This window comes from Cetorhinus maximus, chromosome 9 (assembly GCF_964194155.1).
Source record: "Cetorhinus maximus chromosome 9, sCetMax3.hap1.1, whole genome shotgun sequence".
Lineage (NCBI taxonomy): Eukaryota > Metazoa > Chordata > Chondrichthyes > Lamniformes > Cetorhinidae > Cetorhinus > Cetorhinus maximus.
In genome coordinates, this window is record NC_135887.1 from 73,111,456 (window position 1) to 73,133,491 (window position 22,036).

General features: G+C 37.2%; 1 protein-coding gene across 3 annotated transcripts in view; it reads right to left on the reverse strand.

Moving 5' to 3' along the window:
- Positions 1 to 359: 359 nt before the first annotated feature.
- The window catches only part of prdm11 (PR domain containing 11), a 159,628-nt gene continuing 137,951 nt past the window's right edge, over positions 360 to 22,036 (reverse strand). For all 3 annotated transcript variants that reach the window (XM_078548857.1, XM_078548854.1, XM_078548855.1), the window contains one exon: positions 360 to 9,132. In XM_078548857.1, the coding sequence (XP_078404983.1) occupies positions 6,950 to 9,132 (2,183 nt within the window). In that variant the 3' untranslated portion in view covers positions 360 to 6,949. The remainder of the gene's footprint in view (positions 9,133 to 22,036) is intronic.

The window sequence follows — 22,036 nt, forward strand, 5'->3', positions numbered from 1 at the left end:
TCTGTTCTATGCAAAGCCTGATATTTAATTCCATTGACTTCAATGGAAGTGAATATCAGGCACTATGTATATGATCCAGATAGTCATAGGTACAGGATCAATTAAGGTGTTTTAGGACACATTAATACTTGCTTGGAAAATAAGAGTATCAAGGAATATGAAGAAAGTGCAGTGAATTAATATTTTAGAAAAGCTATCATGGCTAACAAAATGTGAGGACAGGCCCAAGGAGCTTCTTCTGTTTCTATTTGTTAGAACTTTTTTTAAAACCCAAATGTGTTGGCACTGAAGTCTGCTACCAACTTGCTAGGAACCAATCCCATTACCATTAGTCTTAGAAGAAATCCACTTCAACTTGATTTGTTATCATCAGTATTAGACTTGTTACTGCTTTTATTAAATGTATAGATTACACAGGCAGTTTTAATTAGACAGGAAATACAGTCTGATTATTCAGAAAAGGCAACACACTGCTTTTCCTTGAACAGAACCTAAAATGAGGAATAAAATCAATCTCTAAAAATGTCATAGAATTTGAGGGAGGAGGAAGATACTTGAGGACTGGGTCTATCATTGTTAGATGTTTGAGTCAAATCACACTGTCACTTCTGGATAGGAGACCAACAATAAATTTAATAAACCTCAAACAAAGAATAAAATGATTCCTCTAAATTTTGAGCATTGTCTCTAACTCCCTTTATCAGCAGACATTACCACTATTCATATCAACTATTGTATAGCTTAAACTATCGCAATAAAGGTATTTACATGATGACATCAATAAAAATAACTTTGATCCACATTAGTTGATTATATCCTTCGGTTTACATGTTTATATGTAGCAAGGGTTTTTCTAATTTTAAATGTCTCATTATTGCTTTTTTTCTCAATGCCCTTCATTCGCAATTTTTAAGCTCTTAAACTAATGCTAAACCAATTACAATTACACAACTAATTGTAGTCATCAGATGATTACTTTTTGTATACCTGGAATTAAATCTTTTGTGGGTCTTTTTACTTTTATGTAGAGAAAAGTAGACCAGCCATTCAGGAGCCGCGTTTCCAAATATTTAAAAACATGCATTATTTGGTGCAGCACCAGGAAGGTCTCAAGTTCAATTCTCAGTCTGTGCTGCCCTAGCTCATTTCAGACAGGGCAGCAGCAGGGATCCTTCAGTTCCTCAGAGGTGAGGAAGGGGAGAGTGGGTGGGGGGGGGGGGGGGGGGGGGGTGGGCGGGGGTGAGGAAACAGCTGAGGCAAATATTTTTTATGCAGCAACTAGTTATGATCTGGAAAGAAGTTGGAAGCAAATTAAATTGTAACTTTTAACAGAGAATTGGGTAGATACTTGAAATGGAAAATTTTCAGGCCTAGGGGGAAAGAGCAGTTCTTTCAAAGAGCTGGCACTGGTATGTTCGGCCAAACGGCTTCCTTCTGTTAGGTTCTATCATTGTGCAGCCAGCAGCAAATATAAATTTGTCGGATTCATTAAGGTCAATGGTTAGGACCACCCATTTTTTAATTCCTGGCTAAATATAACAGCAGCTTCAGGAAGTCATTCTTTGTATGACTATGAATCCCAATATCTCCTTAGTAAAAGTACTCAGGAAACCCTGAAGTTAATTCACCAGCATCTGCCATTACAGAGCCAGAGCGTTGCAGAGTACTCCAAAAGTAATTCTCAGTTTCCTTTGGATCAATCACCTCTTATAGTATAGGCACATTGAAGTGCTGATGTGGTGAGATCAAAGAACTCCTAGGTCTGAATGTAATGGCCACAGTGGTGGCCCCATCCACTGGCTGAAAAGCCAAGGTTGTGTCAATGCTGTGTCAATGTGCTCAAGTACTTTGCAGCCCCAGCCCCACTTTTTAAATTTAGTTGACCTTAAGTTAAATGTTTAATGAGCAGGAATCTGAACATATACACCCAACCTGATTTCAGAGCAAAGCTTAGGACTCTGGAGAAGGGAGATTTACGCAACTTTGGTTTGACACTATATGAAATATAAATCCAATGCTGTGTCGATAGTTTTCAAAGTGCTCAAGTACTTTGCAGTACCAGCCCTACTTTTTAACTTAGTTGACCTTACATTAACCCAAGGAAATGCCAAGCAGAGATGAAGCCATGGGAATTGGGGTGATCTGGTAAAATTATCAACCCAGCTAATAAGAAAATATTTTCAGAAGCCCAGGAGCAAGTTGCATCTAATGATGAATTTACACTGCAATCACTAGCTGCCATTCAGGTACAACTGTGTTTACATGGTTTGACACCTGCATGATGGGAATTGACCTGCCCAGCTTTGTCTAGATCTATGAGTGCCACCATACTCTCTATCAACAGTTAAAAATGCACATGTTCAGATTCCTGCTCATTAAACATTTAACTTAAGGTCAACTAAGTTTAAAAAGTGGGGCTGGGGCTGTGAAGTACTTGAGCACTTTGAAAACCATTGACAAAGCTTTGGATTTATATTCCATGTAGAAATCTCTCTTCTCCAGAGTCTTAATCTTTGCTGTGAAATCACATTGGATGTTGACTCCAGATGAAAACTGTCAGTTTTCATCATTGTGAAGAGGAAGTCACTTTGTACTAACAATATAAGTGTGTTATAAATGCACCCTTAATCAAAGATTCTTTTCTGGCAGCTGGAGGAAGCCACAGTCAAAGGGTACTAAATTCCTGACTGCACTACTTTGTGTGGGAACATCCTATAATGCGCTGTGAAGGTGGATGAGGAGATAAGTGAATGAGAACCAGATGGAATCAAAAGTACAAACAGCATTTTCTTAACTCTTTCATTTAAAGAAATTCAAACAAAAGCTTGATTTCAAATAAAATACTATTGCAGCTATCTACCTTTCAACTGATGATAATAGAGCCAAGCATTGGTGCATGGAGGCATTTGCTCCTTGTTTTTCAATTAAACAACCTATAGCAAATAAATATATCAAAACATAGCAGGTAACTGGTAAGTGCATTAACACAAACATCTGATTTTAAATATATTTTACTAAGGAACTTTCAGGAACTCAGCCTAACTTTATGTCATGTAATTGCTTCTCTCTACTGACTTGTAAAAAGTCAAATGTAAACAAGTTGGTTGCATTTCCAACCCATTCTTGGCTGCAATAAGTCCATAGGGCCAAGCAGTGCAATGCATCAGTGTACCAATGCAATCATCAGCAGGGTCCAAGGAACAGGGTTTACACCCATGATTCCTTCATAAGTATTCTTAACAGGGGCAGGTCTGGATAAAGGAAGAAGATTTTCAAAGAAAGTTAGCAAAGTGTTGCTCTCATCAACTTCCAAGGTAATCTGAGAAGTCTGAAGCTGAAGAAGCTAATAGCACAGGGGCTTACAAGTAGGAAAGGAAAACAAATAGCAAGGGGAGAGAAAGAAATAAGTTTGCATAACTGAAAGGCTACTTAATTTGTTATTAAAATATACCTGGCATTGCAATGAAATGGGTTCTGTTGAAGGAAACACAATATGAACAAATGCTACATCATGCTTAAAAAACTTATACTGACCAAACAAAAAACAGAAATGATATATGTAGCCCAGTAGTAAATATATCATAATTTTTCTTCAGCACCTTGAGTGACACCATCATCAATCGTATTGCATAAGACGATATATGTCATTCATGTGGCTTTTATCCCCAGGTGAATGGCAACATCCAAGTGATATTTTGACAGCAAGTACAGTTTGAGGTGGTCATTGTCTCCTTGTGTTCCTTTGGACAACTGTGATTGATGATGCCAACTGTGTCAATGGTGACCAAAAAGTAATTTGAAGCTTCCATATTCTTCTATATTTGATTTTTTTGTTACCTTTTGTTACCTTTTCTCCATAGTTTATTGTTTACACATATCATGCACATCACATGAACCTTAAAAAGGCAAGTCTAAAAAGATAGCTAACTCCAAGCAGCCTTATTCCTATAATCCATCAGACTATTGCATGCACAATAGCCTTAGTTTTATCTGTGCATTTATGCTACCCTTCTCCCCTCCAATTAATATTTGCCCACAAGGCTACCATATATATCCTGGTATCATGAGTAATCATTTAGTTTCTTTTTAACTGTAATGCTAATAGCCCCAGCTGTTAACAGTTCTGGGTAAAAAAAATGTAGGTAAATCATTGTAACTTAAAGAGTATGGAAACTCAATTAATACATCGCATTTGGCAGCCCATCAATAATTTGGATAGTCCTTAGCAAGCAACTTTGAGCAAGCATATTCAGTTACTTCAAATATAGTAACAATCTCCACATGGTTACAAAAATAGACATGCATTTAAAAATATACAAACCATGTTGAGACTGGGGCTTCATTATGCTGATAAAAGACATTTGCTTTGGTCTCCATTTGTAGACATCAGAAAAGATGTTAATTATCTCAATGTAGATTTCATTCTGATCTTGAAATTTATAAACCAAATATTTTAATAGCTGGAGGGTTCCTGGCTGTCGTAAATTTCTTTTCCTGGTAGCTTATTAAATTTAAGACAGTTTAAGCACTTGATTTTAGTGACAGCAACTTAGAGCATAGCTAAGCTTACTGCTTATACTAAGGGACAGAAGAGACATTTTGAAAATATACAATATGTAAGTGGGGTTATGTCATGGAAGTTGATCTTACCTGCTAACAAAGTCACCTTCAATCATAGTGCTTTCCCTTCTCTGCTTTGAGCTCATCAAATCTATAGTGATTGAAATGAAGCTCAAACCCAACAGAATTACACTTTTAGGATGTACTAACATTTCCACAGCATTTTATAAACCTTGCGATTTAGAATATAATGTAACAATTGATTTTAAAAAACTATACATTTCTCTAATTCTCGTCTAGGATATTATGCACTATAAACTGCCAAAAATTAATGTTTTTCAGGGCTATATAACAGAAATGTAATCACTAAGCCTCACTGTGATATGCAATGTATACATTGGTTGTGGTTCTTTCTGTAATATATTTAAAAGCCCTGGCATTTGTACTATACTCAGGGATAGTCTTACCGCATCCTAAAATCTATATTGAGCAATTAATTCATAAAGGACTAATTTTAATGACTTAATGCCTATTGAGCAAATTGCTCTGAGATCAGAAAAGTGAGCAGGTAGAACAGCCATTTGCATTGTTTTCCTATCACCTTTGTCACTTGAGTTGTGTATTGAGTGTTGACCAGACTGACAGGGTTAAATTTGCCTCATTTTTTTTAACAGCAGTCATGATAATTTGATGCAAATGTATGATGTGGTTGTACAATAATATCGCACAGCATAATATTCAGGTTTACATGGCATTTTAAGAGACTGTAGTGTAGGAATTTCAGCTCTAATTCAGTTCTGCAGGAATTGGCGGCTACAAGTTAAAGTACCACCAATGTCTAGTCAATGTTTAAAATGGCTATAAGATTGTTATGGTCACCTTGGAAATAGCAGCCTTTCATATTTAACTAGTAAGAGTCACTGGCCACTGCTAATGGCACCTGGATGCAGGAATCTTCTACTGGTAAAGTTAATTTAATGAGAAAATATCACATTAATAAAATATCCTTTTTTGTTCTACTAAAATTTATATTTTAAAACTCTCAAAAATCATATCTGCTCTACAACTGGTGTCTCATTCTCAGAGTAGGAGACTTTAAAAAAAATGTTAAGATTAAATGCTATAATGTGAATGTGTTGACCGAACAACAATGATGTTGATTCATTTGTGCAGTACTCTATTTAGAGTAAAAACTTGAAACACCACAGGCATAAAGCATGACTAGGAACTGTCAAACTAAATGCAGTGTCATTTTTGGGGCATCTGTATATAATAAAAGTGCTTTATAGCCAGTGAAAGCATCTGGCACTCTAGGCAAGGTGTGATCCTCTACAAATGCTATGTAAAATACCAAGTTTAAATACTACTCTCACACTACATCATATTGCTGTTTGACTTTGCCATTCTCAAAATGACCATCCTTACTCCCTAGCTGATTGAAATTATCAAATAATTTCAGGATCATCTAATTTTAGGACAGTTTTTAAGAAGACCATTAACCAGTGGTAAGTGGGTTGAGACTGTCAAATTTTCTTAGATGTGAGAATAATTTCTATCAGCAGTCCTTCTGTATAAGCACATATGTTGATAGTTTTGCAGTCTAGCCTAGCTTACTGGACAAAAGTGTGCATGCTAAACTGATGCAGTGCCTGATATGTGTCTGCTTCCTCCACAGCAATAATGGAATGAGATGGAGTATTATATCCTCTTGATACATTCATTCCTTTCCCGGTTTTTTTTTAAGACATGCTCACTGGACATGAAAGCTTGACCATCTATTGTCAATAATTGTAATCTATAAAAATAATATAGATACATATACTTTTTAAATCACTTGGGCTATGTATTTTACATCTCTTACAACCCCACAGATAACAAATCCCCCCCACTTCTTTTTCCCCAATCATTAATTGTTAATGCTTATTTATAATTTATGTAAATAACAAAAGGAGTTAGTTAGAGATTGGACAAGGTGACTCATATCAACCTTAGACAGCTTAAATAACCTTAGTTTCTAAAGGAAAATTAGAATGACCAATCACTTTTGTTATTATCTAATATCTGCATTACTAAAAGCAATATTGTTGGTGACAAAACAGTACCAAAATTTTAGCGGACCAGTCCACTCGCATCATTTTGAATTCTCTATATAGTTGAGTACCGGTATGCCAAGGGCTACAATAAAACTGAAAATTCAAAGAATCGAGTCCTATGGGACTGCAGTGGTTTACTGGTGAAAAATTATCAATATCCTGTTGAATTTGCTGGTCTGGTATTTGTACCTGTCTGTCACCAATTACCATTTTTTATAAAGTTCCTAAGTATGAATGGGTTTTGAGTTATTCCCATTAAATCGTGGAAGTATAGGCAATTTTAAAGTTCCAATTATTTACATTATGGTTTCATGAATATCTGTTAGACAATCAGTTCCCATGTCCAGACCATGTAACGTTGGTTTCTGGTCCAATGAAGTAACTCTAGTTATCATCTCTGGAGACAAGGAATATCTGTTCCCTGACTTCTCCTCAAACCAACAGTCTAGTGCCCTCTTAGCCTCAAAATTGGCAATGGGTGGTCCATTAACAGCAATTGTCAGAAGGTCATTGAGTTGGTCAAGGCTAAGTCGAGACCTGTTATTGTTACGTATCCGGTAGAAGGCACCACGACTTTTCTCACAAGCTGCTGTTGAAGTTGGCAGGACAAGCAATAACTGAGTGATCCGATTTAGTATTGGGAATCTTTGTTTATACTTAAAAATGTGACGGCTCAACTCTTTGAAACCATTCTTGTTGTAACACTCAGATTTGAGCTCTTTCCATTCTTGCAATAAGCTTCCTTGAATGTCTCTGCCATCCAGACATACTTCCCTTGCAAACGATGGAATTATTTCAAAGTGCTTATATAAATACATGATCTCTTCCTCGCCATGACTCATCAGATTTTCCTCATTTTGGGGCCACGTGGCAACGTCAAACACTTGACATGCTCGAATAATTGTGCGACTATTAGAGTCTAGCCTTTGGGCTAGAATCAGCTGGGTTTTTTGGCATATCTTTTCTCTTATTGAATTGAACTTGGCTTCTGCTACTCTTAGGTTTTTCAGAGGAACGCCATGAAAGTTTTCGTGAAAAGTCTCCTCAAACTCTTGTAGATATTCTCCTGGTGATTCCACCAATCTGCTGATTTCTTCAATGGCTTCTTCAATTTTGTCATCTGCATGGGTAATGAGGAGGTGATCGCCCTGGAAAACGAATGCCAATCGTGTAAGTACAGCAATGACATCTAATAAAAAATAGATTAGCTTAACTGACTGATAGTCCATCAGGAACTGCAGTAGAGCCAAAGCAATGGCAGCAGCATCTGCTTTATGTGCTTGACCACTAACATCTTTAAGATGAGCTACCACTTCCAAATAATCCTTGATCAATGCATTCAGGACATTCTGTTCTCCAATAATCCATCTAACAGCTCGAATGTCACCAAGGAATTCTGTCTCCTCACAAAGTGTTGCTGCGGTAGCTCTTAGTTCACACATGAGTTTAGGGGAATAACGATAAAAACTCAACAACTGCTTTAAGTTGTTCTCTAGTTCTTCCAAACACGTTAGTTCCTTGTTGCTTATGGCGTCCAATACTTCCAAGTGAGGCCTATGCACCACACAAGGGACAGAGAGTAGCCAAGGCAAAGCCTTTTTGATCTTCATGGCCAAACCTGTCCTTAGCCCTGTTGTCATGGTGGCTCCATCTAACCCCAGTCCTACAATTAACTTTTCCTCTTTCCATTTGATCCCTATGCCCCCAAAGGCCCTGTCCAGTGCTTGAGTATAACCATCCACTGTTGCAGAACTCAATTCCTGTAAGGACAATAGCTCTGTAGCGGCTGGCCCTTCATTGGTAATATACTGAATGTAGATTGCAACATTATCGGCAACCAAGTCATCTGTCTGCCCATCCAAAATCACACTCATAAATGGTGATACCCTGAGCCTCTCAAAAAGATCCTCACGAAGAGACCTTGCAATGTGATGAATCAAAGTTTGACAGTCTCCCTCATTCAAGTATTGGTCAACAATCTTTAAGTCACATTTTTTAAGGAGTTCAGCCAAAGGCCTGAAATCTGAAAAATGTCTTCCTTCAAAGGCTAGGTGATAGGCAACATTGAACAACAGTGTCATGTTTCGGCACATCTCTTCAGTTTTTTCTGGATGCATCCTAAGCTTATAAAGCTGCAAGCACTTCTTATGAAGATTACTCTGGGCATGCAACTTGATAGTGTGGATCTTGAACTGCTTAGAGCCCAAGATGAAGGCTGAGGTCCTGGAGGACTGAACAGTGTACTGCCTGCAAACATGGCACCACATTTCATTTAGAGTGGGTGAATAGCGTAGAAACCAGAACTTCTTCAGCCACTCATGCTTGAAGCGTCTGATTCTCCGACCAGTACCAGTTGATGTTTTCGATATTTCATCTGTGGTGGCCAACATTTCATTCGACATTGACTCATCAGCTGAATCCATCTCCTGCTCACTAGTGTCATCCATGACAACTGGGACAGGAGTCTGTGTGTCTGGAGCTACGATGGGCAAAGAGAAAAAAACAAACAGATAACTTCAACAACTAAATGTTTAATTTCTTTCTCTTAATCTCTTAAATTCACATCATATTGGACCACATTTTGCTGTAGGAGGGAATTTAATGGTGTCTACCATTAGTTTGACTTGATCTCATATGTTTAGAATTTATTTTTTTTGTGTGGCCAGTTGCTGAAAGTATGAGGAATTAGCATTGCAGTGACAGAACGGGGAACCTGAGTGAAAAGGGCAAGTAACTGTGTATCCCCTTAACCGATCAGGCTGAAGGACTGTGAAATTAACAGTGCAAATGCTGAGAAGGAAGTGTAAATTAGAGGGGGTGAATGCAATGTCAAATCAGGTACAGAAAGGGAAATAATGAGAGGAAAAGAAAGATTGGATTTAGAGAGAGAGAGAGAGAGAGAGAGAGAGAGTCCAAATGGAAAAGCTGTTTTTTCAAAGTTAAAATCACAGCTTTAAAATCTCAATTAAAACTTAAAGAATTAGACTGCACTCTGTTAACAGATAATTTTCAGTGCCAGAGAGGTTGATTAACATTAATTAATACTCATCAAATTATTGAAAGGGTACTTAGGTTGGAATGACAAGATTTAATTTTCTGTGGTGAGTTTAGTGGGTATCTACTGGGCAAATACAGCAACTTCACATCATTCAATGCATATGAATGGTGAGCCAGATGGCAAGATGATGTTTTCGTAAACCAACTCAGAGTGCAACTTTTGGATATTTGAGTTTAACTACGCATCTGCCCCTCACCCAAAGTTGTACGATTTGTGCATAAATAATGGCAAGCACCATTCGCTTCACTTTTATTTCCACAGAAAAATTTGGACCAATATCTCTCAAACAACAAAGGAAATTGTTACTTCCTCTACGCTTTATTTATATCCATGTCCTTATCAATGCAAATGAAATCAAACCTTTCCCCCTACCCACCTCCAAGTGATATTTTTCTAAGTTCCCTCCCCTTTTGAAGGCCAGAGATTGTCTGACATTCAGGCAGTGACCAATTATACGTAATTATATTTACAGTTTAGGATAGGTTTGTAAAGGTTATATAATCTAAAAATCTACCCAATAAAAAATAATAATTGTTTAACATTAAGAAATTGTGTGGATGCCATTAAAGCCAAGTATGGTGGAATTGAGACCAGATATTAACCCTTTATAGGTTAGACATCAGTCTATTGAAGAAATATATCAGGGAACGAGCTATTTTTCTCCACAGCGAGATATGCTGTGATACTAATTTTGTTTTAAAACTATGATAATTCACAGATGTTTAAGAGCTTTATACAAATAGAATCTACAATGAAACCTTTCACATACATTTTGTCACAACTACTTACATTATAGTGCCTAAGTGCCTTATGATAGCTAACATTTGTTCTTGATACACTGTATAGATGAATAACTTACACAAATATCAGAAATTCAACTGATCATCTCAGATTTACCTACACCTGCAGTGGAAACGTTAAATTACCACTGTCTACATTGAATAGAATATTTACTGCAATTTATTATATTATAGCTGAATATTTAACTCCAAGAATGTGAGTCATCATCTCTGTGCACTGTATTCCATTTCTGTAATCTAATCTGTACAGTGCACTAAACACATAGCCAGGTGAATTAGATCCAGAAAGAAAATACAAATAGTACACACACATAAATCAATTCACATTCATCTATTATAACTTTCTTCAATCACTAAAATCCAATTCTAATTTGCTCTGTCGCAGTATGTTCAGTGTTAGGCTCTGTATCATGAAACCTTGATATATACAACATATGCGCATAAATTAAATGCACAGCAGGATAGGTAATACTGAAATAGATAATTCATATATGAGGGAATATATACATATAAATGAGAATTTTATGGGAGGCAGACTCCATGGGGCCCGGTTTTAACTCTGTACAAGTGAATGGGTTTTGAATCAGTTAAAATTGACCCCATTTGTGTTAGTGCTGCCCCATTTGAGAACATAGCCAAATAAACAGTTTACAAGTATTCCTTAATCAGTGACTAACTGGTTTTACCATTCTGCTTTACAGATGACACTGAAAACCAATTAGTATCACATTCAAATGAACTGGTATTTTTACTAGGGTAAACCGTATCTAATAATTTATATTATGATCTTGATTCACTTGTAGGTAAAGATTATTTGCTCTTTCTTGAGCTTGGAGGGAAACAGAAGAATGGGAAGTAGAAGAAATCCACAGGCAAAGATAAACTCTATTATCATCCACTGGGAGGCAATCTACTGGTTCAGGGGAAAACAGCAATGAAAATGGATTAGAATTATTAAGGCAATCTGGAAATAGGTGAGGTAGGAAAGCCAACTAAATATGAAAACAAAGCATGAAGAAAATCTAAATGGATTTTAAAAATTTATATATGTGAAATGTCATGCTACAGTTTCAAGGTCAGTAGTATAAATAAATAAGTTCACAGGCAGTGAAACACAAGGAAACATTACAAACATCTTATTACATTAAGGAATAAAGTATCACAAAATTTGCTGTACAAGTCTTTCCTTTATTTTATAGATCTGAAATAAAAACATCAACAAAGGAGTAATGTAAACTCTCAATATTATTGTGTGTAACAAAATAAGCTTTGCAAGTAGATAATAGATCATATGTTGCTCAGTGTGGCAAATGAACAGCATTACATTTGCACTTTCCCACAGAATTACTGCGGGCTTTGCGTAGCACGTTTCTGTCAAACAACAATGCAAAAAGCAAACAGCACCTGGAATGTGTGTGTACAGGACAAGAACTATGTATCTCCTTAACTAATCAAAACTAAAGAAAAAAATTGCATTTATATAGTGTCTTTCATGTGCTCTGGATGTCCCAGAGCACTTTACAGCCAATTAAGTACTTTTGAAGTGGTAATCACTGTTGTAATATAGGAAATATGGCAGTCAGTTTGTGGATGGACAGCTCCTACAAACAGCAAAATGAGAATGACCAGGTAATCATTTTTAGTGATATTGATTGAGGGATAAATATTGGCCAGGACAGTGGTGATAACACTCTTGCTCTTCTTCAAAGTAGTGGTTATGTGATCTTTTATATCCACATGACAGACAGCACTATCAACAATGCATTGCACCCTCAATATTGCACTGGAATGTCAGTGTAGATTTTTGAGATTAAATCTCTGAAGTGGGACTTTAACTTTCTTGACTCAGAGGAAAAAGTTCTAACAACTGAGACTTTTAACTTTTAACAGATTGAGGAATCATTAGTGAGCAGTGCAGAATCTGAACTGGGAAATGAGAGTCAGAACTTTGAATTCAATGTCAAATCAGGTGCAGAAAGTGAAATAGGGAGAAAGAAAGATTGGATTAAGAGAGGAAGAGATAAAAGAGATAGAAAGTGAAACATTGTTATTTTAAAATTTCTAATAATTAAAAGCTGAAGGAATGAGGCTCCGCGCTTGTAAAAGTTCATTTTCAGTGCCAAAAAGTTGTTTATCAGTAATTAGGACTTACCACATTGCTAGAAGCATGTTTAAACTAGAAAGGGCAACCCCTACTTTGGCAAGTAGAGCCTGTACCTAAGAGGCAAGTACAGCAACTTCATGCTGTTCAATACATTTGAATGGCTAGTCAGATGGTGATAAGCGATTTTCGGAGAAGCATTTTGAACAGCAATGTCCAGATTTCCACATTTAACTGCGCATGTGTAGTCTTCGAAAGTTGCTGTGCAAATTTTCAGATAATATATAGTTCTCAGCATCATCACTGAAAAACGCATAGTAACAGAAAGTAATAATTTGAGTTTGGACAAATTATGTAAAAATGTTTTGGAGTTCCTTTGATGACAAATCAGGATTGATATATGGGTGGGCTGGCAGAATACCATATGTGTGCCTCGCATTTTTTAAAGCACTGAATAGGAAGCAGGGTTGATGGGCCATGGATGCATTACTTCAGTTTAGCTTAGAGACGTGGGCTACATTTCCAAGTGAACTCATTACAGGGAATTTATCTGGGATTCCTTTCTTAAAACTCAAGCTCTACTAGCTAGATGTTGGCTTGGTGTGAATTTTTGTCTGATTTATGCTTCATGAAGTGACTTGAGATGTTATACTATGTTAAAGGCGCTATATAAATGCAAATTGCTGTCAACACATACAGTCATTGATGGAGGCAGCTTAAAGGTGCACAGTTATCTGACAATCAAGGGTCAATAACCTAGAAGATTATAGGCACAGAAAATTGAACAATAATATATATTTTATGATTAAAATATAGATCTAGTTTGATTGCTGTCCCAATTCATAAATGCTGATTATTGTGGGTTTCCTCTTAGTTTGAAGCTAAAGGTTTCTTTTCAATATCTGGAGTATTCAAGAAACTTATCTGAAATGAGACATTTATTAATGTTTCAACAGTAAGTGCAAAACAGATTTTTAAAAAAGACAGTACAAATTAAAGGGTCAGACCAGATTTGCAGTTAAATGCTACAACTAGGCTTCAGAACCAAACTACCTAATAGCAAAAGGAGTATAGATGGTACAGCACATTGCCACCTAAAAATATCTAATTCAAAAGCTGGTGGCATCAAGGTATCGCAAACTATAACAGTGCAGGGTCTTATTCTGATATTTGCTCATATTACCATTTGTGCAACAAAAGATCAGGATAACCAAAAAGTGCACTTTCACATGCTGATCTAATTGAATATATCACACTTCAAAATCATACATAAATAAAATATTAGCATTCCAATCACTTCCACAAGTTTGCTGTGAAACTCTAGGATACTTCTTATTTAAAGGCAAACATTTCCTTTTTCCCTGCCCCAAATGATCACATAGACCATGAGCACATATAAAATAAAAATCAGAAGAATTGAGCTGAAGTGTTGCATATAAAATTACACATAATCAGAAATGTCCTTTAGAGCAAAAACAAGAGGAACTGTAATTAACATTGACATGTTTTGAGAATTTCAGTCACAATACATTTAAGTTTTTCAATTTAGGAGATGTGTGAAAGCATGTGCAAAGCTAGCAACTACAAAGGACACAGTGTTTGATTTGTAATGTATACTTTTAAGTCAAACATAACTCTGCTTTTGAACTGAAAATAATTACCGTATTGTCTTCACATGCAAAACATGTGACATAATTGACAAATTCTCAGTCTTCCAAACAATGGAACTTTGCGTGGCTTTGAACTATCTTTACAGTCCTTTTTGTTTTGTTAACACTATAATATATCTTCAAAAACAGGAAACGGAGTATAAGGCTACAATCTACTCAGGATTCAGATGACACCCATAAACGACTTGATTGTTACTCTCAGGGTTTATGACAGAATCTAAAGCAAGAGTTAATAACACTCCAATTAGTCACTTGTAGTCATTCACAAATATTCACTTGATGGATCAGATTTTAAAGTGTGCTTACCTTTTTCAATTCTTCAATGTTTCACATTCAATAGTACCTTTCATAGTTTTCTCCTCTTCCAAAAAATGATGGTAAAACAAAAATATATAATTCTCCCCTTCTGCCCCCCAACAAAACTTGGATCAAATGGTCATATATGGATATTGTAAGGGGAGGAAAAAAAGTCAACACATTCAAAGTTTACAAACTGTACATGTGACTAAATCATTGCTGTGGGGGGTTAAATATGAAAACAAGCATCAGATAGTGAAAGAATTAAATAAAAACAAGTACATTTCCATCTTTAAATATTCATTTTTAATTTACCAACAGTGTAACAATGAAATGTAAACAAATAACAAGCTGAGCAAAATGAAAAAAATGTATAAATTACAAACCTACAACACAGGTATAAAAGGATGGCAAACAGCACTGAAAACAAATGGAGACTGCTGTTTTTATCCCCATATGAATAATAATGGTTACATATGCACTACCCACCTTTCCCCTGCAACATGTCCAAGATAAAATCAAGAGAATTAACTTTTTCTGAAAAATATTGATCCCATATGAAACTACCAGACTTGAGAAAAATAAAACTTAGTAATTCTTGAGACCTGGAAGAGGACACTTCCAGGAAGTTCCATTCAGATTCATCATTCTCCCTTTCACTTTAATGTGTAAACATCAGTACAGTGAGTCTTAAAGTGCTAATTATACCATTTTCTGGGTGATACATGGAGATCTTGGGCAGAATTTAATCCAACTGACAGGGGTCTCACCTCTCCAGCGGTGAGAGCCCCACGTTCCCTCCAGTGGGGAAGGCCCGTCATTTTAAATGCCTATTAAGTAGGCACTGTCAGGCCTTCACCAGGGTTAAGGACCCCAGGGGCTGAAATCCTGCCCGCTGAGAGCTGGAAGCCAATCTGAGGCAGCAGCTCTGCATTGCAGGCATTGCCACTGGGAGTGGTGGCAGCTGTTGGCAATGCACCCACCAAATGCCCAGGATCAGAAAGGGTCCCGAGGCAAAAGATGAATAATGAGGGTGAAATAGGAATTGCTGGATGGGGGTTGGAGGCAAGGTCAAGGGGTGGCTTTCAGAGGCTCCCCCTCCTTATCCCTTGTTCAGGCCTTTGAACAAGGCATATCCCCCATTTGCTGCTGGTTGAATATCAGTGGCGGCGGGATGAGGCCCCTAAATGGGCATTAATTATTGGAGGTGGGAAGGCAGCGGCACGCTCCCGCCCGATTAAATGCCCCCAACTCCAAACTCACTGCCGGGGATGCATTAAATTCCACCCCGTTTGATAAGCTGGGAAAAACTTCATACACTTTATAATGTTATGTTTGTTTTTCATTCAACTTGTACTTCACTTTTCCTGTCTTCATCTTACATTTACCACCCTCATCTTATACTTCAAAATAAATATATTTTCTGTAATTAGAAGTGAAAAGAAAAATCTTATCTATTTTAGAAAGGTATAAGTAGTTGGGAGTGCAAATTTCAACAAAGATCATTCAAAACAATAATATTTTATAGAGTTCTTCCAAAAATACCCTGAAATATTAGTGATCAAACAATACAATGAAAAGCTTAATCCAATATTAGAGGTTATCCTGAAATTCTATTTTTTATTAAGCATATTTCTCTGATCCCCTATGATTTCTTGTTTTGGTAAACTGAAAAAAACTTACTAAATTCATCTTTATTCTTCTCTGAATCCTTCCATAGCCTCTGCTTTAAGTATGGTGTTCTGGTAGCATGTTCTGAAGCTGCTTTTATACTGCTACTATTTTAGATCAGATTCTGATATAAGGGCACTGGATTTAGCTATGTATACCTGGGAAATTGGCTCAATGATACCAATCTCACAGAATCCAAACTAAAACAGTTTCACTGTAAAAGCAGATCAAGTTTGGTTTCATGAATGCTTTATAAAGTAGTAGTTTTTTCATAAGAATCGGGCTCTAGCTATATGCCTACAGACATGGCTCAGTTTGTAGCGTTCTCATTTCTGAATCAGAAGGCTCTGGGTTAAAATCCCACTTGAGGACTTGAGCACAAAATTTGAGGTTAATACTCCAGTGCAGCACCGAGGGAGTGGTGCACTGTTGAATGTGTCATCTTTTGGATGAGATATTAAACAGAGACACCATCCGCCCTCTTGGGTGGGAGTAAAAGATCCTATGGCCCCTATTTTGAAGAAGTGTAGGGAAGTTTTCAACACTGTCCTGGCTAATATCCATTCTTCAATCAGTGTCACAAAAATTAATTATCTGGTCATCATCACATTGATATTTGTGGGAGATTGCTGTGTGCAAATTGGCTGCTGCACTACCTACATTACAACACTGACTACCCATCAAAAGTACTTCATTGACTGTAAAGCGCTTTAGGATATCCTGTGGTCATGAAAGGTGTTATATAAATGCAAGTTTTTCTTTCACAAATTCAGAATTTTCCCTGGAAAAATCATACCCAATCTGAAACCTTTTTTTTCCAGAAAAAACTGCAACTCTATTCAGCAGTGAGAGCTCTTGAGGAAGTGGGCAGTGGAAGAAAGTGTTCCAAATTTGTGTCATGGTTATGGAATTAAAATGGAGAATTTTGCTGGAGGACCAACTGACTACATCATGGTGTCAAGGTGTGGTTTGATTTCTCATGTTGCTCAATTTTCATTTTCAGCTGCCAGGTAGAGGCCAGAAGTTTCCCTATAAAGAGGCTAGAGGAGAAAACGTAAAGGAAGAGTAACCCCTAACGTGTTCTTCTGTACCTCTTGCCAACAGGTTCAGAGCAGGATTGGAGAAGACATGGGAACAGACCACCCACCAGGTCACAGCTGGTGCATGATCCATGCATATCAAATGTACTTTCAAAAAAAACAATTTCTACCAATTCTGTACAGAAAAGTAGTGGAAAGAAAAGTCCTATTTCTGTTGTGACAAAATCACAAGGCAGTCCCCTGATATTTTCCTTAAGGGTGCCATTTACATTGCAATTTCAGCGTCAGAGCAAAAGATCCCTGCTTTGCATCAAAATTATATTTGTGTAACGTAAATCTGAAGTTAGGGCCCAATCTGATTTTCAAGAGAAAGAGAGTGGAATGTGTACTTCTAAGGGGTCTCACTCAGATTGTGGTGTCAAGTCGGACCTTGACTTTGTATTAATGCTGCCCTTACACCCTAACTGATAGTGTTAATGCAAAGCAAAACTGCCTCTCACCAATGCTACAGCTGTAATTTAAATGCCTTCTTATAAAACACAAAAAACAGTTAAGATAACCCTTTTCCCAGTTGAAAGTCAATTTAAATGTTAAGAAATAGTAATCACTCAACAACAACTTGTATCTCTATAGTTCTTTTAATGTAATAAAATGTTTCAATTGCATCAGATGAGTGTAAATTTGATGCAGCCATGTGAGAAGATGGCAGGACAGATGACCAATAGTTTGGTCAAAGAGGTAGGTTTTAAGGAATGTAGAACAGGAGAGAGAGATAGGGAGGGAATTCCATACATAGGGCCTAAGCAGCTGAAGGTGTTGTCATCAATGGTGGAGTGATTGGGGATGTCAAGAGATTAGAATTGCAGGAGTACAGCAATCCGGCGCTGCAGGGCTGGAGGAGGTTACCGAGGTAAGGAAGGGTGATGCCACAGAGGAATTTGAAGACAAGGATGAGAATTTTTAAATTGAAGGATTATTGGACCAATGTAGGACTTGGAACAAAAGGGTTGATGGGTGGACAGGACTTGGGGTGAGTTAAGATATGGGCTTTGGAGTTTTGGATGGCACAAGTTTACAGAGGATGCAAGGTGCATATTGGATTGGTTGAATCTAGAAGAAAGTAACAAAGGATGAGGTTTTCAGCAGCAGTTCAGCTGAGGGGTACAGAGATAGGTGATGTTATGGAGGTGGAAGTAGGCAATGAAGGAGAGGATGGAGGTCAGAGCTCTGCTCAAGAGCAACATTCCCTCAATTTTTTTTCATGCCCATCTATTCATTGTAAATGTGTGGACCATTTAAATTTTTTGTGTGGTAACTTAAAGAGGCTGACTTGTGCTCAACCTGGAAGGGAGCCTCTGGGTTGTTGCACAGCCACATGGCCACACAGCATAAAGGGAACATTGCTCAAGTCAAATAGGACGACAAGGTTCCGAATGATCCAGGTACAGTCTCAGACAGTGGCTAGGGAGAGTGATGGAGTCAGTGGGTAGAGAACGGAGTTTGTGGCAGGCATTGAAGACAATGGTATTGGAAGAATATATTGCCAGACAAAGTGGTGAAAAGATTGGAATCATTTAAGAAACAAGTAGGGAGACTGTGGAGTGCATCTGAGTGGATGAAATATCAATATAATAAATATTTCCTACAAAAAGATTTTCATAATAACGTCATTGTGTTTTTAATGAACCTCAAATGTGGAAACAAAATCATGTCAAGCCACTTATGGTACATTCTAAGATCATACCAAAAAATGAGCCATGACTATTACTGCTTTATGCAAAACTAAAAGCAAATGCCAAGCTTTAGAACCAAACTTGGAAGTTCTTACACAGTCTTAAAGAAACAATAATCCTTCTATTGTGCCAACAACTCAATTTAGGAACAATTCTGATATAAATAAGTTGTTTACTGGATTCATTGTAAGAGTCAGGTATGACCACAAATTCTGTAAGCTTTGTTTTCAGTGCAACACACATCACTAACTAATGATTTTTTTTGCAGAAACTTTTAGGAAGTAATTGAGGCTGTGTCTTTCGACCACAAATTCCATGGATTGAAAGAAAGTTATTGACCTGGATGAGTCTAGCATCATTTAGTGGAAATGCTTAGGAACAAAACAGTTTCACTTCTATAATGAAGGCAAAATACTGCGGATGCTGGAAATCTGAAACAAAAACAAAAAATGCTGGGAAAACTTAGCAGATCTGCCAGCTTCAGCTCTGAAGAAGAGTCATATGGACTCAAAACGTTAATTCTGTCTTTCTCTCCACAGATGCTGTCAGACCTGCTGAGTTTTTCCAGCATTTTTTGTTTGTTTCATTTCTACATTCCTCTTGCACCTGATGCTTCACTGGAAAACAAGTAACTGGAAATAGTATTCTAGTTCTGCAATAAAAACACACAGGCCAGTTAACAGCCAAAAGAGAAAAGTCTTTCCTTTCTCAGATGCTGGCTGAGCTGCTGTGTATTTCTAGTGCTTTCTGTTCTTACATCAGATTTTCAGCATTGGTAATTTTTTTTGTGAATAATTGTTCTCAATGTAGAACATAATTCATAAAGCAGCAGCCCTGCCATATTGTAAAAGTCACCTATATTAGAATTGTTGCCACATAAAAATGTATCCTACAGCCAAATGTAAAACATTCAGAAGATAGCAGCACCTGAACCCAGAGTGCAAAAAGAAGTGCAATATAATTTAAATGTAGAGCACTGAACAGTGTTGCAGTTGGTTACAGCACTATCTTTTCACTTCCTAGGTTTGGGTTTGAATCCAGCCTAATCTGACAAATTAAAAATTCTGATGGGTATAAATGTTCCAAATAAAATGAGTTAATCCATTGTCAATCCATTATCCACTGTTCCATGGCACACATCTACCCATAGTTTGAAAGGATATTGAGGGAGGGACAGGATCAAGTCATTGTGGTCCTTGTTGGTCCCAACAACATAGGACAGAGTAGGCAAGAGGTCCTGTTTGGAGAGCAGCAAGAACTATTCGCTAACTTAAAGGACAGGACCTAAAAGGTTATAATCTCTGGATCATTACCTGCGCTAAATGCAAATTTGTATAAGGATAAACAGATTAGGGAGGTGAACACATGGCTAAAGGAGTAATGTGGGAAAGAGGGATTCTACTTCATGGGACACTGGCAACAGTACTAGAACAGGAGCTGCAACATTGGGACAGGCTCTATCTGAACCAGTCTGAGACCAGGGTTCCAGCGGAAATGATAAATAATCAATAATGATAAATGTTTTTAAGTTAGTAATTGGGAGGGAGGGCTTAGGTGGCAAGGGAGGCTCACATGGCAAAGGTAGTGCAGATAATAATTTGAAAACAAAAAAGAGTGTAACGGTCTGAAATTGTGCTTTAGAAACTACAGGTAAGGGAAAAAAACTAAAAGATTTACAGTAATCAAACCAGGAGACAGAAATAGGAAATTAGCAATTTAAATGCAAATACACAGAGCATAATGAATAAATTGCATGGCACAAATTCAGCTTGAGGGTATGGCATGGTTGAGATTACTGAGACATAGTTGAAAGGTGGTTGGGACTGGGAACCAAACATATCAGGATATAATATCTACAGGAAAGATAGAGAAAATTGTAGAGGGCATTGTGTGTCAGCTATAGCTTAGTTAGTAGCACTCTTGCCTCAGAGTCAGGAAGCCCTGGCTTCTAGACCTCTCTAGGACTTGTGCCCAAACATTTAGGCTGGCACTCCAGTGCAGTTTTGAGGGAGTGCTGCATGTCAGAAGAAACGTCTTTCAGATGAGACTTGAGGCCCTTCCTGATTATGTATAGGCCCCAGTAGTAGCTGTGAAGTGATAACCTGTAGAAATTCTGAGATTAGACAAGCATGTAGCAAAGGCAGAGTAGCCTTAATGGATGATTTTAACTTACGTAGATTGGGATAAGCAAACTAGCACCTGCTAGAAAGGTTGTGAATTTCTTGAGTATGTCAGTGATGGTTTTCTGAAACATATATCCTAGAACCAACAAGAGGGCAGGCCATATTATATTTTGTAATTAGTCAATTTTAATTAACAGACTAATAGTTGGTGAACATTTATCTAATAGTGACCATAATATGATTGAGTTCAACATAGTGTTTGAAAGGGAGAAATGTGAAACAGCTGCTAAAATTTTAGATTTAGGTAAGACTAACTTCACTGTGATGAGACACAGATTGTCCACAATAAACATGACAGACAATCAGGGGGAGGTGTTCAAAAAAGAATTTACCACGGTACAGAACTAGTTTAAATGCCTAAAGGGCAAGAGCTCTACTTGCCAAAAAAAGACCACCATGGACAACTAGAGATAGGAGAGAACCTAAGTATGAAAAGAAAGTTGCAAGTGATATCAAAACCAACACAAATACTTTTACAATTATACTAGGAAAAAGAGCGTGGTCAGAAGCAATGTGGGCCCCTTGAAAACTGATCACATGATATTGTCAATGAAAATAAGGAAATAGCATACGAGCTGAAGAATTACTTGGTGTCAACATTGTATTGGAAGAAATCAGCATTCCAGACACCCCAAGGAAACTATTAGTAAATCAGAGACAGGGACTCAACAAAATTAAGGTATGCAAGATAGTAGTAATAGAGAAATTAATAGCATGAAAGAGCGACAAATTCCCAGGAAAAAATAGTTACCATCCAAGTGTTTTATAAAAAGTACGTGAGATAACATTATAGATGTCATAAATATAATCTTCCAATGTTGATTTGGCAA